The sequence below is a fragment of the Kryptolebias marmoratus genome, linkage group LG14, assembly GCF_001649575.2.
Source record: "Kryptolebias marmoratus isolate JLee-2015 linkage group LG14, ASM164957v2, whole genome shotgun sequence".
NCBI lineage: Eukaryota > Metazoa > Chordata > Actinopteri > Cyprinodontiformes > Rivulidae > Kryptolebias > Kryptolebias marmoratus.
Genome location: NC_051443.1, coordinates 11,421,910 through 11,441,755, shown reverse-complemented (window position 1 = coordinate 11,441,755; position 19,846 = coordinate 11,421,910). Strand labels below are relative to the sequence as shown.

Below are 19,846 nucleotides of genomic sequence, written 5' to 3'. Positions count from 1 at the left end.
GGGGGGGGGTGTCCCATTTTGTCCCAGTGGTTTGTGTGCCTTGTCAAAGATGAGATCGGTCTCTTTCAGACATCTCACACACACACACAAAAGTTTACATTCTTGGGCATGCATGACATGGAGCCAATGTTCGGGAGATCGGCCACACCTCCTCCTCCCATAAACTGTGGCCTGGGAACATTCAAACACCAGGCAGGAAGTACCTCGGCAATCTTCTGACATTATATTTAGAGCAGCGTTTCCCCCTCAACAACATCGTATCACTACTGTATGCTTCTAAATGAAGGACATCTTACAGCGGTTAGCATCGTTCCCTTGTGTGCGATAGTGACTGCAGCATACTTGGCCCATTAATGTTAGTCAGTTCAGACAGCAGCCGTAATAATGACTCATTCAAAACATGCCCGTCATCACTCCGCTTTAACGGGTGTTGCCAACAAACAACTTAAAAATGGGACAAATTAAAGGCCTAGCGTCCCGTTAAGAAATGAACATCACTCGCCACCGTTTGTGACAAAGTTTTAAAGTGACGAAGTGAGAGCCATTTTGGTCAAATCTTGTAAATGTTCTGCACGATCTCAGGCACGATTCTGCGAGATGCGTTCGCTCTTGGAGTGTGTGTAGATATAACTCTCAGCTGCTACGACACCAAACTTTAGCTCAGTGTCTGCACAGCTGACCAAATTATCGCCGTGCCTGTGCTTTCTAAGGTCGATTAGCTGCGGTGGCCATCTTGAATGGGGTCGACTCCAAAGGTTAATCGGTCTGAGATGTGCATACAATAATTACTTTCTGACAGTTTGCTCACAGGCAAAACGTTACAGCCCCTTCGCCTTTCGCAGCAGGTGATAATGACTCTTACTGTAGCAAATAAACAAGCAAACCCTGGAAGAACAGTGGCAACGTTTGTGATTGCACTCGATTACTGAGCTGAAGACAAACATGTTCTCACACACCAATGCAGTGCTAATGCACCTTCTTTTAATTAAAGCGTGAGGCTAAAAAATGGGGATAAACACAACAGGCAATTCTGCAAAATAGGCAGGGGGGCTGATGGAAAAAAAGAAAAAAGGAGACCAGGTCAGACAGCTATCATCCAGATGGATGTATTTATAAACGCACCGTTTTAAAATCTGGAAATAGCTCAGTGGGTGGCATTAATGTGGCGGCTGTGGGATTACAGCGTGTGTAATCTAGTACTTACAGTTTAATGATGTGAGGGTGCCTGAAGAGCTTCAGGTTCTGGATCTCCCGGCGAATCTTTCCCACCACGTCCAAGCTGCGGATCTTCTGCCGGTTCAGGATCTTCACTGCCACTTGGTGCTTGGTGAGTTCATGCTGGCCCACTGCCGGGTTGAGCCGACCAAGAAGTCACACAAAAAGGAAGATTTGCATGTAAATGCTTCCATTTGCCTAATTACATGTGGCAGGCAGTGAACAACAACTATGTTTATGTCACCATCTGCCTGTCAAGTTAAAGTCCAAAGTTCACGTTTCTTTTAGCTCTTTTTTTTTTTCTTCTAGTGCTGAAAGAGGGCTTTTACCTCAAATCAGACACCAAATAAATTCTGAACTAATAACAATGCACATTTAAGTGTAATAAAATGCAGATAAAGTGATAAACCTTGCAGTGAACGTAATGCAACGATTACTGAGGTGTTGAAGACAGTTACTCTGGAAAGGAGCTCCCAAATATTTCTATATTTATCTAAAAACAAAGAAGAGGGCAAAAAAATGTATGCAAACAAAACAAACTCGTGTCTGAACAAACCTGAAAGCGAGATGGATTGCAAAACAGTACACTTTCAAACTGGGAGGCAACAAAACAGCAGCAGAGGAATTTTTTGTTTATCAGCGCAGATGGTGAAATATTAAATCTGCAGCACTCAAACCCATTAACAAAGGGCACCAGAGTGAACTGAGGCTGTGTTTTCCCCTCAACAACAACAAATAGCATGGAGTGCAGGAGAGAGACGAGTCACTGGAAAACCAGTGTAAACACAACCAGGGGTTGTTCGGACTGCTGGCTTTAGAGCTTTAGAGGGGGGCTGGCACCTTCAAGGCTTTTTTTTAAATTTTTTTTAATTTTAGGGCACAAAATCATGTTTCCACGAGGCAAAAACATGAACAAAATAAAAGTTACTCGGCTGGCAAATCAGGCTGAGTGTTATTGACCCCTATGTTACAACTCGTGGCGCCCTCTGACAAGCAGCGCCGGGAGTCAGTTTGTCCAACTCTGGTCGAAGTTACTCGCCAGAAAAGCATAAACATCCCCTCGACGTTGACGGAAACTTTATTTTATTTACCCCTGAAAGCGGGGAGCTGGTGGAAACTGGCGCCAGCGCCGGTCAGGAAGGTTTTACTTTCCCGAGTGTTTCTGTCTCGACGAGAGACTTGTGGCTCAGACAGGCCAGTGAACAGTGCTGCAGATGCTAACTGGTGTTACTGAAACATTGAATAAGAAATAAGAAAAAATTTAAAGTTTTTAACCAGCTGGTAACCAGCTCGAACGCGTTGTGTTTATCGCGAATAAATTAAATAAGCAGCATGACAGCATGCGTGTTACATTCTTGGCTTAGCGACAATTTAGCCTTCAGAGGAGGCTAAGTTAGCGGCTAAGCTAAGAAGCGCCACCATATTTCAGCTGGCAGGATGTACCGACGGCCAGGGTTACCTTTAACCTTTCCAAACGTCCCCACTCCGAGCGTGTCCCCGAGTATGTAATGTCCGATTTTCACTCTCCCTTCGTGCTTCTGTTTTTCCGTCGCCATCTTCCCCCAGCGGCGTCTCTGCGGGGTTTAGCTAGCTGCGGGCGGAAACGGAGCGGGCTCAGCTGTGCGTGCGCGTCTCTCGAGCGGCTGGTCTGGCGGCTCCGCTCCGTGCGGAGAGAGTGGGACGCGCCCCGGCTCGTGCGTGATTCGTCAGAAGCGCAGAAGACGTAAAACGTTGCCTTCATTGCCACGCAGAAAACTCGGAAATATTTGAGAAAACATGAAAATGCCTTTTTTTCCCCCTGCATTGTTTTTTTTCTCTGTGACCTCATTTATACAAGAGAGTGACTCTGATTTACAATGTATTTATATCACAGATGCTTTGCTCTAATAATATTTTTCCAGACATCACATTGCCATCAACAAATTGAAAATTTACCATTATTAGACTAGAGAATCAGATTTTCCTATTTTATTGAACGCCACGTTGTGAATGGAGAAATTATGCAGTAGTTTAAACTTTAGTTGACAATATATTTTTTAATTTGAATGGATAATCTGAAATGGATGTCATTTTTTTTTAACTATTACTACGACATTTGATTGCTAACAAATAAAGTTAGACAGTACTTGAAACATTTATATAATACTACTTTGGAAAAGCTGTATCAAGTCACCATTTCTTTTAGTTCTAATTATTGGTTCCTTATCATTTGAGATGTTATTCTTGTTGAACTCATCAAATATAATATGTAAGTTACAATGTGCGTTTAAAAGAATTAACCTCTCTTGCCCAGTACTGGATGAAATCTAATTTATCTATTTGTTGGTCTGATGACAACAATTAGCTTTCATAGGGCAGACGCTAATGGCAAATGTGTGAGAAAGCAATGCAATAATATAATTTTTCATTTTTGTTTGCATAGATTGCATGTGGGCTGTTTGAAAGCAGTAATGAAGTCTGCTGAAACACAAATGTTGACCCATAATCCGCACTATTCAGTCTTCATTCTCATGCCATGAAGGACAGACAAACATTAGCAAACACAAAAAGAACCACAACTGTTTAAATAGGCTGCTGCGTCGACTGCATTACATACATTTTTACTTAAGATCTCTCACATGAATTTCATGTCTGAGTCAATCCTGATCATTGTGGTGACAGGAGAGTTTAAAAGCCTTGAAAGGACAGATATTTAGAAAGACTGAGCAGAAAATATAGAACAGAGTAAATCTGTAAAGCAGTCAAATTTGGAATAAATCCCATAAACTAGTTGTATTTAAGACAAACACTACTGCAGCAGTTTACATGCTAATATGTCATTTACATACTGTACAGCCGCAGGATGTGCTTCACATAGAGGTGCTGCAAGAACATGTGAAAAACTGAGCTACCCCAAACAGGAACTTATTTCCTCTCATTAATAAGTCATTATCATGAGAATACAGTTGGATTTTAAACATACATAAAACTAGTGAATGTGTGTTGTTTTATTTGTTTACTTATGTTAGTTTTTGTCATGCTAAAGGGGGTGCTGTAACACCCTGAGTACCTCCGGTTCCCACAGCTCACAGGTCTGTAGTTATTAGCAAAATTGTCCAGGTTGTCCATCTGTTATCTGAGTTTTAACCGAGTTTTAGCCGACGCACAGGGCCAGCGCTGGAGTTATGTTTGTTTTTTTTTTTTGTACCTGTCAGCATCTTTGCAGTTTGCATTTTTAACTTTTGCTCTTTAATGAACACCTAGTGTGGAATAATCAAAACAGAGCAAAACAAAAGCATAGAATACTTTCTCAACATTACACAAAGAAGAAACAGGCTAACAAGACATGTCACCGAAACTGCATGCAATATATATTTGCATTTTTTTAAATTATGGATACAGATTTAACACCCTGAGATTGGTCAGCACAATCACAAACAGGCTGAATCGTAGTAGCTGTTGAGGATCTAATCAACATGGCAGGGTCACTATAAAGTAGAAGAGGGAGCTCAGATAAAAGCTCAGGTTGAGAACAGACAATGCTTTTCCTTCGAGTGTCCAACAGATGGCAATGTCCTTTCATGAAAAGAGTGAAATCGTTGCACATTCTCTGTTTCAGTCAGAACAAACCAGTTAAAATCATCTGTGCAGCTTATTTTAAAGATCAGTGGTGTAACTTTTTGAAATTTCTAAATACTTACTGATCAAAACTCACTAAATACCTCAGAAAAAGTGATTTTTTTGACACCGAAGATAGAAGTGAAGCAAATGGTTTGAAACATTTATGGGCTGAAACGATAAATAAATCTCATCTAACAAAAGGCCGAGGACAAGTGATGCTGTGTTTGGCAGGACTGTTTTTCTGCTCCTTCTCGCAGGATCTTTGCACCAGGCTCCAGCCTCCCTGACAGTTTATTACACACAACAGCGGTTATCGTTTTAATTACTAAGGTGCTTATTATAATCCTGCTAGGTCTAACTGTTAGCAATGCTCGTTAGAGTCTTGCCCATTATCCCCCACGGTGTTCCTCACCCCAGCAACTCCCGTCCCCAAACGAGAAGCAAAAACAAACACCTGCACAAATCAGAAAAACAGGCTGAAATCAAACCACTTTGCACTCACAGGTATGGGGCTTTTTTTTTTTTTTCCAGAGAAACATTTATTGCTTAAGTTAATACAAACACACACTGAGGGGAAACCTCACGTAGTTTGAAAGAAAACAGAACAGTGGCAGTTGCAGATTTACAGACTTTCGATCACGTGTGTGAGGAAAATTTAAGATGGTCACGCAAATGTGCAGCTTGAGGTTTGCAAAACTGAATAAAAACACGTATTGGCACACGGCTGCCAAATAGCGAGGCAGATCATTTTTCTCCTTCCCCCAACACAAGCCTTAAATGTTAACGTTTGTCTTAAAGGACAGAGACTGAGGTTAGGAATGTGAAAAATCCAGAGATGTTCCTCAAATCAAATTAGCACTTTAAAAGGAAAGCTTATAGCTTTAGAAGTGGGGCTCTGTAGGGAAGTTATTTTGTAGAAAGCCTTTTGGACAACAAAGTTTGATTCTGACTGTATTAGGTCCGTGTTTTTGTGTTTTCATGTAGATGAGGACAGAAATTACAAAAAGATTGTTTTGGGGAAAAAAAAAAACAACCCGCTTTTCACGTGGAAAAGGCCTACAAAAAGCAAAAAGATGTTTGAAACTTTTCCATAGAACCCCACTTTAAAAAGCTCGGAAGTGTCCCTTTAAGATGGTTTTAAATCTGCCAGATCAGCATTTTAAGAAGTCAACAGGCCAGTGTAAGAAAACTTTAATGCCTTTGGTGTCGAACATTTTACATCTCAACGCTAAAATGTCACACTCCTACGAAAACAAAACAAGCATGTAAACGATGTCAAAAGTGTAAAAGTACCAATCTCACAATAGTTAGTAGTGTAACTTAGAGGAAAATTTACAATAAAATGATAAATACAGAGGCACAAATGACAGAAATCAGCTGACCGAAAAGAAATAAAGCAAATAAACAAATAGAAATGGCTGATGAAATCGCAAGAAAAACACAAAACACTTGCAGTGACATAAATAGTGATTGGAAAAAGGGGGGGAAAAAAAACACAAAATACAAGGAAAAAATACCCCCCCCCCCAAAAAAAAACCCCATCAATTCAATACATGTGATTAACACCATCTCACCAAACAGAAAAGGAAAATAATTTCAGAATTTAAAGTTAAAATGCCTTGAAGAGAATATTTGTGTGCTTTTCAATCTTCCATCTTCTACAGTATCTGCAAGTTGAGGCACTTGGAAAAGAATATGATTGTACTTCATGTAGTATTTGTACTGCTTGTGTGCCTTTCAATCAGACTCCATAAGAAAACAGCGGGCGTTTAACCTCACAGATCTAAAACCGGGTCAAACCAGCTCACCTTCAAGCCACAAACTTAAAGAGTCCTCCTCCTTTCTCTCAGCAGAAGTGAGGGGAGCTCGGTACACTAAATTAACGACTCCTAATCTGAGTGAGTCCTTCATGGTCTGACGATCCAGAGGACCTGCATCCTCTGGCACTAGCCTAACAGTGATTCACGCAAGACTACCGAGGAAAGCGAAGTGTTTTAAAAACTGCTCCTCGTTCTGCAATTCTCCGAAAGTGTCCAACTCGCACATGATTACACTGGATAGCTCCTAAAATCTATAGAAAAGATGGAAAAGCAGCTTATGTAGAATTTTGAGTCTTCCCTTAAAATACACCCATGAAACATTTAGTAAAAATAAATGTAACTTAGTCTGATTACATGAACTACTATCACTGCTACATTTGATTTTAAAGGAAAAAAACAATAATACATGAATAATATTCACAGTCAGACATCATTTAGTGAGTTTTAGGCTCAGTCTTCCAAATGACCAAAAACCTTACACGTCATATATTCACAAACTATCCCCCTGGATCCCTGGTCCCACGTTAATACTTCACATGCTGTTCCACGTATCCACGGATGACCCCCCCCCAGCTCTGCGCCACATTCCGGACCGCTGGCGTCGGAAGCTTAAGGCAGGCTGGCGATGTCCCGCTTCGGAGGGGGTCCATCCGGCTTGCAGGGGGCGCCGTTGGCTTTGTCTTCAAAAATTAAAATTCTGCGGTGAGGGAGGACAGGCGCAGATTTAGGAGTCAAACACAAAAAGGTAACATTTTATGTACTTTCCCGTGTGACGTCACATTAATTCGGTTTGGGTTTCAGCTACGACTCAAAACGGAAACCATTCACGTCCGCTCTCACGTCAGGTTGGGTCTGACAATAAAATGAGAAGAAAAATCATTTTAATGTCCTAAAATCGGGGCCAGACTAATTCATGCACATCCCTGGCACTTGGATATTCATGTGAACTTATCTACCCTTATTCAAACTCTTAATCGTCTGACCTCCTTTTAGATGCTCCACAGTCTGGTTGGTCCGATTGTGGCTCTGCTGTAGCATCCATTTTGGATCAAGTGAGTCCCCTTAGCTAAAGCTTTAAAACGCAGCTTGTGACACGTTTATTTGATTTGGATTTAAGTCTTTTTTGTCTTTTACCATCTCCATTTTTAGTTGAGATGATTTTATGTATTCAGCTATTCATGCCTTTCTTTTAATTATTTTATGGTTTTATTTTAGAGCTTTTTGGTCAACACTGGTTGTTTTAAGTGTGCTCTATGAATAAAGCTGACTTCATACTTGTGTGTTCTTAATAATACATTTCTGGCAAAGCTGTGCAATTTATATAATTTTCCCCAGTTGTTTTAAGTATTAAATGTTGCCTTGATTTAAATTAGGGGTCCTCAAATGATGGGCCGAAGTTCAGATTCAAATGAAGTCTCATCCCGACTCAGATTGGTTGGTAAATCTCAGAAGAATATATGATTCGTACCTGTGGGTATTTTCTCAGTATTATAGTCATTTTAAGCAGTGCAGCATTTATAGCCTTCATGTTCATTTCAAGCATTAAAAAAAACAATACACGAGTGAAGAAACGAGGCATGGAAGTCTATAACAGAGAAAAACTGAGAGGGGAGAGAAGTTTTTCATCCAGAATTGACAAACTCAGAGTTTCTTCTTCCTGTGGGGAGTTTCCAACCCATTCGCCTCGTTCAGAGACAATGATAATTATTAATAATTCACAATGTAACGCGTTACTACAAAATAAACAAATGATCTGAGCAATCACAGCCACTAAAAGCCCAGAAACTAAACAATGTAAGAATCCTGACACATTTCACCGACTGACCAGCAACACGCTGACTTTGAGTCAATTAAACAGCTCAGGGAGCGTTAAAGGTTTTTTGTTATTTATGTAAACAAGGAGGGGGGAAAAAAAATAGGGAAATTATGATACACCTCTTCTAAACTTTTACTGAACATTAACTGAAGATGACCGATTTAGATTTATTGCTTGGTGTGTGAAGTTTTAGCAGACAACAAACAGACCGTTTCAGTTTTCAACTATTGAGTAAAAGAACAATTTAGAAACTAAGACATTTTAAAAATCTAATTAAAACATTATATTTTGCACCAAACAGTTATTTCACTAAAGTCAGCTAAATTTAATTTAAACTTAGAACATTTGTTTACATCAAAAAGTGATGCAACTCATTGGGCACCATGGAAACAACTGAAAGTAAATTAGAGCAATTGGATAAAATGGGTGCAAAAACAGTATTACATAGATTAATACATAAAACATATCTACTGTCAAAGGGATTTAAGTGTGGTTTATACTATCTGACAGGAGCTATTTAGAGCAAATGCCTGTCTTTAAGTTCCTTTTTTGGAAAACTCTGCAAAGCTCCACTAAGCTCATAAGAACCAATGATCCCGATGAGGAATTGGACACACAGCAGCTAAAACACTCTGGCAAACACTTTCATCTTCTTTTGTTTTTCTCTCCTACCCCCTGACCCTGTGTGATCGCAAGTGATAAGTTGCACTTTTTACAAGGCACATAGTGTTGGCTGTGCAGTATACCCAAAAGTTGACCAAAACACTAATCTGTATCATGATGCACCCGCATAGAGTGATGCGGTGCGGCATATACTCGGGCCTTGTTGAGTTCTGTTACATTCACTTGTTGCTGCTTGTTAAGCAGTCAGCAGGAGCGTCACTTGACATTAAAAACCCTTTGTGATCAAACCACAAGAACTGCGTGTCCTTTGGTTCTTGCGTGCTTCCCTAATGCTAACCGAGCCCAACTGTAGAGCCTGACCTAAATAGTTTTTCCTCTAATGGCAAAAAAAAAATAATCAATTGTTGCCCTGCCAAATGCTTTGAAGAACAATATTCTGCCACGATTTTGTACCCTCAGCTTCGCCCCTCTCATTTCCTCGCTCGGAAGACAAAAGCAGCGCCACGAAAGAAGTTTTGCAGACGTTTGCCATTATCAGCAGGACCAGCGATCTGGGAGCTGGATTTAAAAATAAATACACCACACAGATAATTTGTGAAATAGTGGCAACTTCCAAGTATGTTGACGTGACGTGTAACTAGTCCCAAAGCAAAATGTATTCAGGATCCTATCACTTTCCTGGTTAAAACTGATAAGTAGCATTTATAGAAAGTGGAGATTATCTTACTGGCTGCTACTGAGTGGGCAAGATTAGCAGGAGGAAATGAGACGGTTATAAATAGCACGCTGTGGGATTATGGGATACACTTTCAAAAATGGTTGAAGGTAAAGCGGGCGAAGTTTTTGCATTCTGCTAAAAGTTGCTGGGATTATGGGATTTGTCTGGGGTCTGGCTTGCTCAGCTCAGGCAGCAGCCAAGCCGACTCTGGCTGCTGCAGGCTGACCCCAGTGCAAGGCTGCTTTAAAAGGCTTCCACCAGCTACATTAACCCATTTCACAGCAGACAAGAAAAAAATACAGGCCCTTATTTACCAGGGATTACTTACAACAACATATAATAAAAGTCAAGAGGTTTATAATGTGAAAGATGAAATCAGTAAACGGGCTCTGATGAGCTTTGAAGCTTTTTGTTAGTGCTTCATGACTGTTACTTGTTAATCAGCCTATAATCAGTTACATAAGCTCATGATCCCAGATAAAGATAAGGGTGTAGTCTACGGGTAGGCTGTGCAAATGGGTTGGGTTTCCATGGCGACTGATGCCGCCAGCGTGTAGTGACATCACTGCTCGCCATCCCTGAGCCCCCTGCTGATGGATGAAGCAGCTGACTGACAACGCCAACCTTCCCTCCCACGCATGTGAGCGCAAACGAAGTCATTTCCACAGCAAAGGCGTTCACTTACAATTTGAGCACGGCGGAGCGCTTGCCCAGCATCATTTTGACAAAGTCTCTGTAGTTGATGGTGGTGGTGCTGCTGTCGCCGGTCACCTCCACCATCATTTTCTTCAGCTCCAAGTGGGTCTTGGGCACCCCCAGCTTCTCCATCATCCGCTTCATTCCCATCATATCTGTGACAAAGTGAAGGGAACAAATAGGAGATAATTTACTATACTAACATGTGATGTTACTTTGTTTTGCCATGCAGTATTACCGTCAAGTTTTCCTGAAGTACCTTTTTTGTTTGTGACATCTGAAGTATTTGTACAGGTTTTATAGAAATGCAACAATTAAAGTCCAAGCAGGCAGGGGTTTTCTTGTCACCACTGGGTAAAACTACCTGCAGTTCAACTTCATCAGGAGAAAACAGTCGAGCATATGATTGAACATGTTACTGTTCGTTTGTCACCACTGTTAGTTTCAGATTAGTGGTACCAATAATTACCACATTATTAATGTGAACGATGTCTATGCATCCATGAGGGCATTATTAATATGAACGCTCAAGTAACTCTCCTCATCTCTACGTTATGTTGCATCATTTTTTTAAAGACAGGAGCCCAGTAGGGACAAAAACTCTAGTTTGAAAGCTATCAGCCAGCTGTCTGATGGTTGGGAAATAAGCCCAACCTTCCCCTCTCTTTATAAACAGCTGAAGTTGGCTGGTTGGAAACGGAAAAAAGGAGCACCACATATCACTCTTTTTAGGGTACCACTTCTATGAAACAAGTGTTTGCAACAAACTACAAGCATTAACATGTTTAATGACAAAATAAACAGCCTCCTGCAGGCTCGCTACCAATGCTAACAACATGGCTAACTGCCCAGCTACCATCAGCCCGTCAGGCTGCTAACATTGCTTTACAAAGAGTGCAACAGAAACGGGTAATATTCTGTTCAATAAGGAGGTTTCGTTTCAATCTACAAGTAAATTTAGCTGATGTTTGTCCTGCGTTTTTGTTTGTCTTCTATATTTGTGTACATTCATTAAAAAAAATAAAAATCCCTATGTATTTAAAAACCAGTATGCTGGCTCTGTGGTGTTTTAGCATATACTGATTTTTAAATTCAATCCAAAAATTTGGGATCAAGTTAAGTTTTCAACCTTGCTCCTCAAATCATTAGCTGATGACAATAGACAGATTTAAAAATAAAAAGTGTTAGAAGTGTACTTATGGTATATTTGTGCACTAAAACGACAAAAAAGTAAAAAAAAAAATAGTATTATTCAAAACGTTTATTATAGCAATGTGTAATACTATCTAAGCAGCATTAGTTATAGTAGCTGCATTTCTGTTTTTAAATTAATGTCAGATGATTAATACAATTTTATGAAAGAATAATGAACAATTATATAGTTTTTAAATGTTTATTTTTTTATTTGATGTATATTTTATAATCAAGCTTACAGCACTATGAGGATTTAATACCCAGCCGTGCCTAACAGGCACCTTTTGCAATGAAAAGCCCGACTACACAAGCTGTTCTGCGTTTATTTTACAGTCACCACTCAGAGCTCTGAGTGTTCAATAAACCATCGTTGGTAGCAAATAACAACAGGTGGCAGTTGTTGATTAAGAAGCTGTCCTGTCTTGTTTAAATACAAGTGACATAAAACCTGATTACATCGATTAAATAGTGTGGAATCTGCATAATGTCTGACTGGGCCTTTTTAGAGGAGCAGCTGACTCAGGACCAATCAGCATATGTTGCCATATGTCATCGGAAAACAGCCGCGGAGCACGCTCCGAAGGTAGAGGGATCTTTCAGCATCCATACGAGGCTTTTATGGTAAGATGGAGTCACAAAATAATTTGATCTGGCAATTTGGAATTTGTAATCAGTGCAGGATAAATATAAACAAGAAAAAAAACAAAAAAACCTTTTCTGACTGTTCACTTCACCTCACACCTGCTCTCGGCCTAAAAACGGACTCTGACTTTACCCTGAGGATACAACCATGACACACGAGTCTGTTCCCGTCCTGTGGTCACAGTGGCCAGACTATACACACAGTATTAATTACTGCTCCCTCCCGTCAACACGGCACGCCGCTCAGCTGTGCTGACAGCTGGTATCTGCAGTGCAGCTGGTGTTCCTGTGCTGGTTATTACTCACCGATCTCTCCTTCATCAGTTAAGTCGAACTCAGCATATTTATCTGCAAAACAAACACAAAGAGATTATTACTTCCAGTGGATACTCATTCTCACACACATCTCCCCCCCCCACCCACACACACCCTCAAGTACAAACAATATCCAGCTAGTGTCTGACATGTCAGCAAAAAACCTGACGTATTCTGTCCAACAACATCAGTCTTAAACTCTGCTGACAGCAAAGAGTCGTGAAGGAAGAACCAAAAACAGCTGACAAAAGGTGGAGTCCTTCCTGCGAGTTTCAAATGCAGACATAGATTCACAGCTACGTGGAGCTGACATGTGAAGACGTTTCTAAAAGCTGAATACCTAACAGTTTACTCACACTCCCTTAAAAAACAAAAAAGTCAATCTGATCCTGCCAGATTTGCAACACTGAGACAACTGACCACTAAAGATCGCAAAGCAGATCTCACGCCCATCAGGAAAAAATGATCTGCAGATGTGAGCATAAAGTCCACAATTCAAGACGTTTTTAAACCTTTTTCCGTTTTGCAACTTCTCATATAATTACCTCGCTGTTTAGTTAACTTTAAACGAGTTCAGAAAAATCTTTATCTGATTAAGTGTTAATAAGAAAATCACTCCAGGTTTATATAGCTAAAAACGGTCCCATTTGAAAAGCTGAAGAAAGGAGCCTTTTTGCTTTTGAAAGCAAATATCTGCAGCTCTTTCCCCACCAAAATCAAAACAAGACTGAATAAATTTGCTTCATGTGATGCCAAAATGTGTCTCTAGAAGCAAATGTGTTGGATATCCGGCAAAACTGAAGCTAAACTTGAAGTTAAATCAAAATAGTTTTAGAACTATAAAACAACAAGTAAAAAGCTCAGTTTAAACAGCACATTTACCACGCCACTGAAGTGATTGCTTCGACTTCAGAGAATTTTTGTCCTCCCTAAACCTCCCCTCCTTTCTCTTTTCCCTAGAAGACCCCTTTAGTCAGATTACATTTGCTATTTCTGTCCCACAATGGAAGCTCTGTGTGTTTTGGATCGGGGTAGAGGACAGGACAATGCCCCCCTCTGTTCAGAAACTCTCAGGAGTGGGCCTCCATGCAGACAAACAACTTTTTCAGAGGGCCACTCGTCGTAGCGCAGCCTGTTGATCGTCTGCAGCCACAGAAAACGTCTCAAGACGAGCAAAAACCTGAAACCTTCAGCGTTTCCTTCTCATCTAGTTTCCTTCGCGAGACAAACCAGCATCAGATCTGAGACAAAGATATCTTTCAAACACTGAATGTAACTCAGGTATTTGGATTTTATCCGAGCTGTTGGTTGGCGAGTCTGCGGCCGTGTGGAGGTGTTTCCCCCATTTTCAAGAGAAATGCTGATAACATAACTTCCAGTGTACGATAACACCAGCGACTTCCTCTTGTTGTTTCGGCCAGAAGATAAGAAATTTTTCCCTGTCGTGAACCCTCATGAGAACAACTTCAAAACTGGAATGTGTTCATCCGAAAAACCATCATGAATTTATTCTTCTTCCTGCTGAGATTTGAGACTGATTAATAGAAAATGATCACAAAGTTAAACACGAGAAGAAAGAAACAACTGTTTAAAAATGGTTAAAAAAAAGAAACTTAGTGCTCAGCGTTGAACACACCCACATCCAAAGAAAAACAAACCTCACTAGCATCATTTAATTTTAAAGTCACATGATACTGACCGCCCTACCGTTGTCCTCTGACACTAATGGAACAAGTCTTTTACAGGTAAATTTCCCTCATTAATCAGGTTTTAAAGTCCAAGGTTTCCTTTCAAATATTTGTATATTTATGAGTACACTGATAACAAGAATTGCTAGATTTAGAGGGGGGAAAAATACAACCAATTTATCTTATTTGAAAAACCTGCTATTAATATATGGTGGCAATAATTACAGTCACACAACTGGCAACTAAAAAGCATAAATGAAGCCACAGCTGCTCTGAAACTCTGAATAAACTCATTTCAGACTAAATCAATACAAGAAACATAATGCAACAAGTTTCAAATATAAACTGTTACTTTAATAGTTTTAAGAGCCGTCTTTTCTGTGAGATTAGATCACTTTATAAGCAATAATTATCACTGCATACTGAGGACATTAAAAGACTTTAATCTTGATTTAACAGTTTGCAATTCCAAAATTACTGATTTTACAAATGCGCTGAATTATTGCCACGATAAACAGAAAATAAAAACACCGAACACCTAAACTACCACTGTGAGCATGAAAATGACATATCTGGCACTTTCGCGATGGCGACACTCAGACCAGGATTACTGATCTGCAAATTGTAGTAGTGCACTACAGTTAGAGAAGCACAGATGGGTGTTTTTAGTACAAGTCTTTAGATGAGACCGACAAAACACTGAGCACATCCTCGAGTTTTCAAACCACATTAACCAGTGATGTTCTGTTATACATTATTGTATAACAGGTTTACATTGTTTTACAATGTGTTGTTTTAGTATCAAAACTTCCATTTAAATTTCGCATTGTGACAAATATACTGCTTCATATTTCACTATTAGCTGTAAATAGCAGAAGGCTTCATCTGACATTGCATGTATGCATCAGAAGATGTTTGGTTGGCCTCAAAGAGGTTCTGGCAAGCCGTTCAACAACCAGACCGAAAGAATGAGATTCTGAAACTAAATGACTGAAATGGGATTCCTCCGTAGGTTGGCCGGGCTCAGGTTTACAGATAAGACGAGGGACTCCTTCATCCGGGAAGGGGGGGGGGAGAGGCGCACGCTCTGAGTAGAGCTGCGGCTCCTCTGCATGGAAAGGATGCAGTTGGAGTGGTTTGGGAATCAGGATGCCCCCTCAACACCTCCCTTTGGAGGTTTTTGGGGCACGTCTCACTGGGACGAGACTCCAGGGCAGACCCAAAACTCAGTGGAGGGAATATGTATCCTATCTAACCTGGGAACACCTCAGGATCTCCCAAAACGATCTGGAGTATGTTAATGGGGAGAGGGGAAACCTGTGGCCCCTGAACTCCAACCCCAGATACGTGGCAGAAAATGGATGAATCATAAAACTAAAATTTGTAATCATTTGTTCCAATATTAGAGGCTCTTCTCATGGACTGAGCAACTGCAAAAGGCTGCAGGAAACTATAGATTCTGGCACAATTACCTCACAATGTTAAAAATAACAATGACCGCAAAACCTGACAAAAATTATAAACAGTTTAGGCAGTGGCAAACGCCCCCCAAAAAATCAATAAAACTAATAAGATCATTACAGAGTTCATCTAATTTAGAAAAAAACTTGCTGCAGCATTCACAAAAGAAAGGATAACCACTAACATGAACCTATCAGTCATTAAATAAGTTAGGATGCTGACCTCTGGGTCACTGGGACAGTATGAGGGGAAAAAAAAAATTAGAGGAGAAAGCACAGCAAGCCTCCCAGGACCTGGTTGCCTGGCCTCTTTCTGTTTATACATTATTGCTCCATTTCCTCCAGCAAGCCTACACCAAGTAGGACACTGTAGCATACTCCCCATTTTCAAGAACTGCAACCCCCCCCTCCCCCCTGTTAGAAAAAACACCCATATGTCACTCTGTCATGAACATTACAGATGAAACTTTTACAGAGAACCCAATCCTTTACAAACTGAGAATCCCTACATTTCTTTTTGACAGCCGAGAAGTGAAAAGTGCTTGCAAACTGCGCAACGTTGTCACTGTAATTGGTTTGCAACAATGTTTTCTCTGCTCCCAGGAGCTCGTCGCTTTGCTCGGCAAGGTCCCGAATATTGAAACAACAAGCGGAGGAACGCCCCGGCGCATTCCTCCCAGGCCACTGAGGACGTGGCCCTGCAAACGTTTTTTTCGAAATCAAAGCAGCCCATCTTTGCCACAGACACAAACAAAATGCTCGTGACTGAACTGTTTATGTGGGTGCGCGGCCCGCAACAAAGAAACAAACGCCGAAGGCAGAACAAAAGGCCGGAGGGAAGGATGCAAACTCCAACAGACAACGGGGGATGGCAGATGACGAAGCAAAGGAGGGGAGAACTGGATTTACTCACTCTTTAGGCCTTCCAGTTTTTCGGCCAGGCCTTCCTCATCTCTGTATTTCTGGTCCTCCAGGTATTCCTGAGAAGGAAGAACAGGAGAGACAAAACTGATCAGACAGATGCACAGAAAACAGGTTTTACAGGTTTGGATGAAACAGGGTTTTCTTAAAGCTCTTCTGAAAGCTATTCGAATCGAAAGCCTAAAATGTTGTGAAGGAATGCATATCGTCCACCTACTGACAGATTGTAAAATTATGAGTAACGTCATGAGATTTTGTGATCTGTTAGCACTAAAAAAATGGGAATTACTCTCAGCTACTACCATGCTAAATTTCAGCTCAATATCAGTGAATCTGACTGACGTATAGCTGTTCTTTTGGTCTTGGCTAAGGTCCTATGGCTGTGGCTGGACTCCAGCGGTGTTGCACAATGTAAAACCAAAGAAGGAAGTACATTCCCAGAAAGGCATTCAAAGCATTCTATCAAAAAAAAAGTTTAAACTCAAGTGCGATGCATCATAACCCTAAAACGTTCATCTCTCTGAATTGTTGTCATTTAATCACTGCCTTTCCTTAACTGGAACACCTCACAGGGGAGGAGAGGAGCCTGAAGGGAGCTATTCTGATGAAATTATAATGATGCAATATGCTGCGTGGGAGCCATCGTCTCAGAGACGGAGGAAGAAGGACAAAGTGAACGCGGTCTCCGTGTTGACCTCCGCGTGCCCATCAAGCTCGTAATGAAACGGAGGGACCATCACAAATGGATGTTTATCAGCTGAGCTTGCAGCCTCCCCGCAGGAATGTCCTTTTGGTCGCAACAATACCAGAACCTGAACATGTGCGCAGCCCCAATAAATCGGCGTGAAACCTGTGAGAAATGTTTCGCAGGCTCACAATATTTCTCTGCCATGTCCACCTGAAGTTTCAAAATGGCATGTTGCATCAAATTCGTTCACCTCCCTTTTAATAAAGCAGGCAAGCTTTGTGTTTCCTCTCCCTCTGAAGCCTGACATGGATGAGATGAAATCAGTCTCTCACTTTAAGCCCTAAAGAAGTTTCTTATTCAAATGCTGACGATGACGAAGTAAAAATCAAATGTTTAAGGAGGCAAATAGTAGATTTCTGTTGATGACAGAATCAGAAAATAATTTAGGTAAACAGTGAAATCACTTAGGCTGCATTCACACCCGATAGTAGACTTGGTTCGATTGGGGACCAAACTTGCAACATTTGTTCCATTTTCAGCTGCTGCGGTTCGTATTCACACTGCACCGAGTCAATCGAGTCAAACACTTTGAGCAACCTGTCCCCCCGCCTCGCCTGTGGTGGCGCCGCACCGAGAACTACTGAAGGAAATGACACAAAAACCTCTGAAGAAGTCACTGAGCACAACTTCCTTCTGATGGAAAAGGAAACAAAAACGTTGAATTGGAGCGGTTTTAGGATTTCTGTTTTGTCCTTAGTGCTTGTGCCAAACAAACATTTTACCTCCTCTTCACTCCACGTCTGACCAGAAACCATTTCTCCCACTGGCGGTAGAAACGCGCGGTTATTTTTGGTCATATTTACCCAGAAGGCCCTGTGCTGTAGTCTGCTTCCTGCTTTTGGAGTGGTCTCCGGTCTGCGCCAGAGTTCACTTCTGGACCGAGGTTTTCAGGAGGACCAGAGTTCGCTTTTGTTGGTCTGCGTAAGTGTTCAATTGCACGTTCACACCTCCCCAAACGAACTGGACTTTCTAGGCAAACGAACAGTTCGATTAAAGCGGACCAAACAGGGCGGCTGTGAACGCACCCTTATTCTCCTGCAGCCATTTCGTATCCCGCTGGTTTACGTCACTTTGTACCCAGTTAGTTCAACTGAAGTTTGGTTAAGATTAGGCCTGGGGTTAAGAGAACAGATCTGTCTGTGTGTCAACAAAGGCACAAATGTGGTTACAACTGAGCATAAAGAAAAAAACATTTCCGCCCTCATTATTCATAATAATATTCAACTAGCAAGACTAGTAAACTTGAGTATAACAACTAACACCTGGGTACAAAGAGGCTGAGGAACAAAGCAGATCAGCAATTTCCTGGGAAACTTAACTGAATTCTTAAGATTTAAAGGTTTGTTTTTTCTAAACATTTCAGTCATCTGTCAACCTGGGCTTCTTGAATTTAGCAAAAACATACAGTCGATTATTCTGAGGATTTCTCTTTGTCAGGCAATTATCGAACCATGACCAATGATCCCAAGCATTCATTTCTCCCCCCAAAACTGGTGGAATTTGAGAATTTTCCAGTTTTGGGGGGAGAAACGCTTTAATTTGAGAATTTCTGAATAGCTGCTTCCAGCCGATAGCTCTCCTCCTATCACCTCAGCTGATCTGAACATGCCACAGCCTAGCAGGCGGGGAGCGAGCTTGAAATCTTTGAGCAAGTTTGATCCCTCTTCAGCGAAGTTGGCGTTTTGGGAAAGAAACACAACATGTAACTAAACACATCCGACTGAAACGTGCGTTGAGTTGAGTGGCAGCTCTCTACAGGGGAATAAGCCACAACACTCTGCCAAGGATTTAGAGTTTCGTAACCCACTAATGCAAATGCACTCCTGTTTGATGGTCGGGACGGGACGAATCGTGTTTGTGCAAAACTGCTCAGCTCCACAGTAAGGAGCGCAAAGGGTCAGCTCTCCTCCATCTTACCAGCCTGCTGCTGGAAGCTGATGACAGCCACGAGAAAAAGAAAAAAAGGGAGGGAAACAGAGATTACAGGTGCTGGTCATAAAATTAGAATATCATGAAAAAGTAGATTGATTTCAGTAATTCCATTTAAAAAGTGAAACTTGTATATTATATTCATACATTACATACAAACTCATATATTTCAAATGTTTATTTGGTTTAATTTTGATGATTACAAATGACAACAAATGAAAATCTCAAATTCATCATATCAGAAAATTAGAATATTACTGAAGACCAATAAAAACAAAGGATTTATAGAAATGTTGGCCAACTGAAGAGTATGAACATGAAAAGTATGAGCATGTACAGCACTCAGTATTTAGTTGGGCCTCCTTTGGCCTGTATTACTGCAGCAATGCGGCGTGGCATGGAGTCGATCAGTCTGTGGCACTGCTCAGGTGTTATGATAGCCCAGGTTGCTCTAATAGTG

The 19,846-nt window shown here is 41.0% G+C and overlaps 2 protein-coding genes across 2 annotated transcripts in view; both read right to left on the bottom strand.

Annotated features, from left to right (window-relative positions):
• The window catches only part of prkaa1 (protein kinase, AMP-activated, alpha 1 catalytic subunit), a 9,587-nt gene extending 6,816 nt beyond the window's left edge, over positions 1–2,771 (bottom strand). The window contains exons 1-2 of the mRNA XM_017407500.3: positions 2,675–2,771; positions 1,205–1,346 (exon numbers count right to left, since the gene is read on the bottom strand). Coding sequence (XP_017262989.1) covers positions 1,205–1,346; positions 2,675–2,771 — 239 coding nt within the window. The remainder of the gene's footprint in view (positions 1–1,204; positions 1,347–2,674) is intronic.
• A 2,553-nt stretch (positions 2,772–5,324) lies between these two features.
• aif1l (allograft inflammatory factor 1-like) overlaps positions 5,325–19,846 on the bottom strand; it is a 16,577-nt gene continuing 2,055 nt past the window's right edge. Inside the window, exons 3-6 of the mRNA XM_017407965.3 lie at positions 16,702–16,768; positions 12,632–12,673; positions 10,479–10,644; positions 5,325–7,332 (exon numbers count right to left, since the gene is read on the bottom strand). Coding sequence (XP_017263454.1) covers positions 7,245–7,332; positions 10,479–10,644; positions 12,632–12,673; positions 16,702–16,768 — 363 coding nt within the window. The 3' untranslated portion in view covers positions 5,325–7,244. The remainder of the gene's footprint in view (positions 7,333–10,478; positions 10,645–12,631; positions 12,674–16,701; positions 16,769–19,846) is intronic.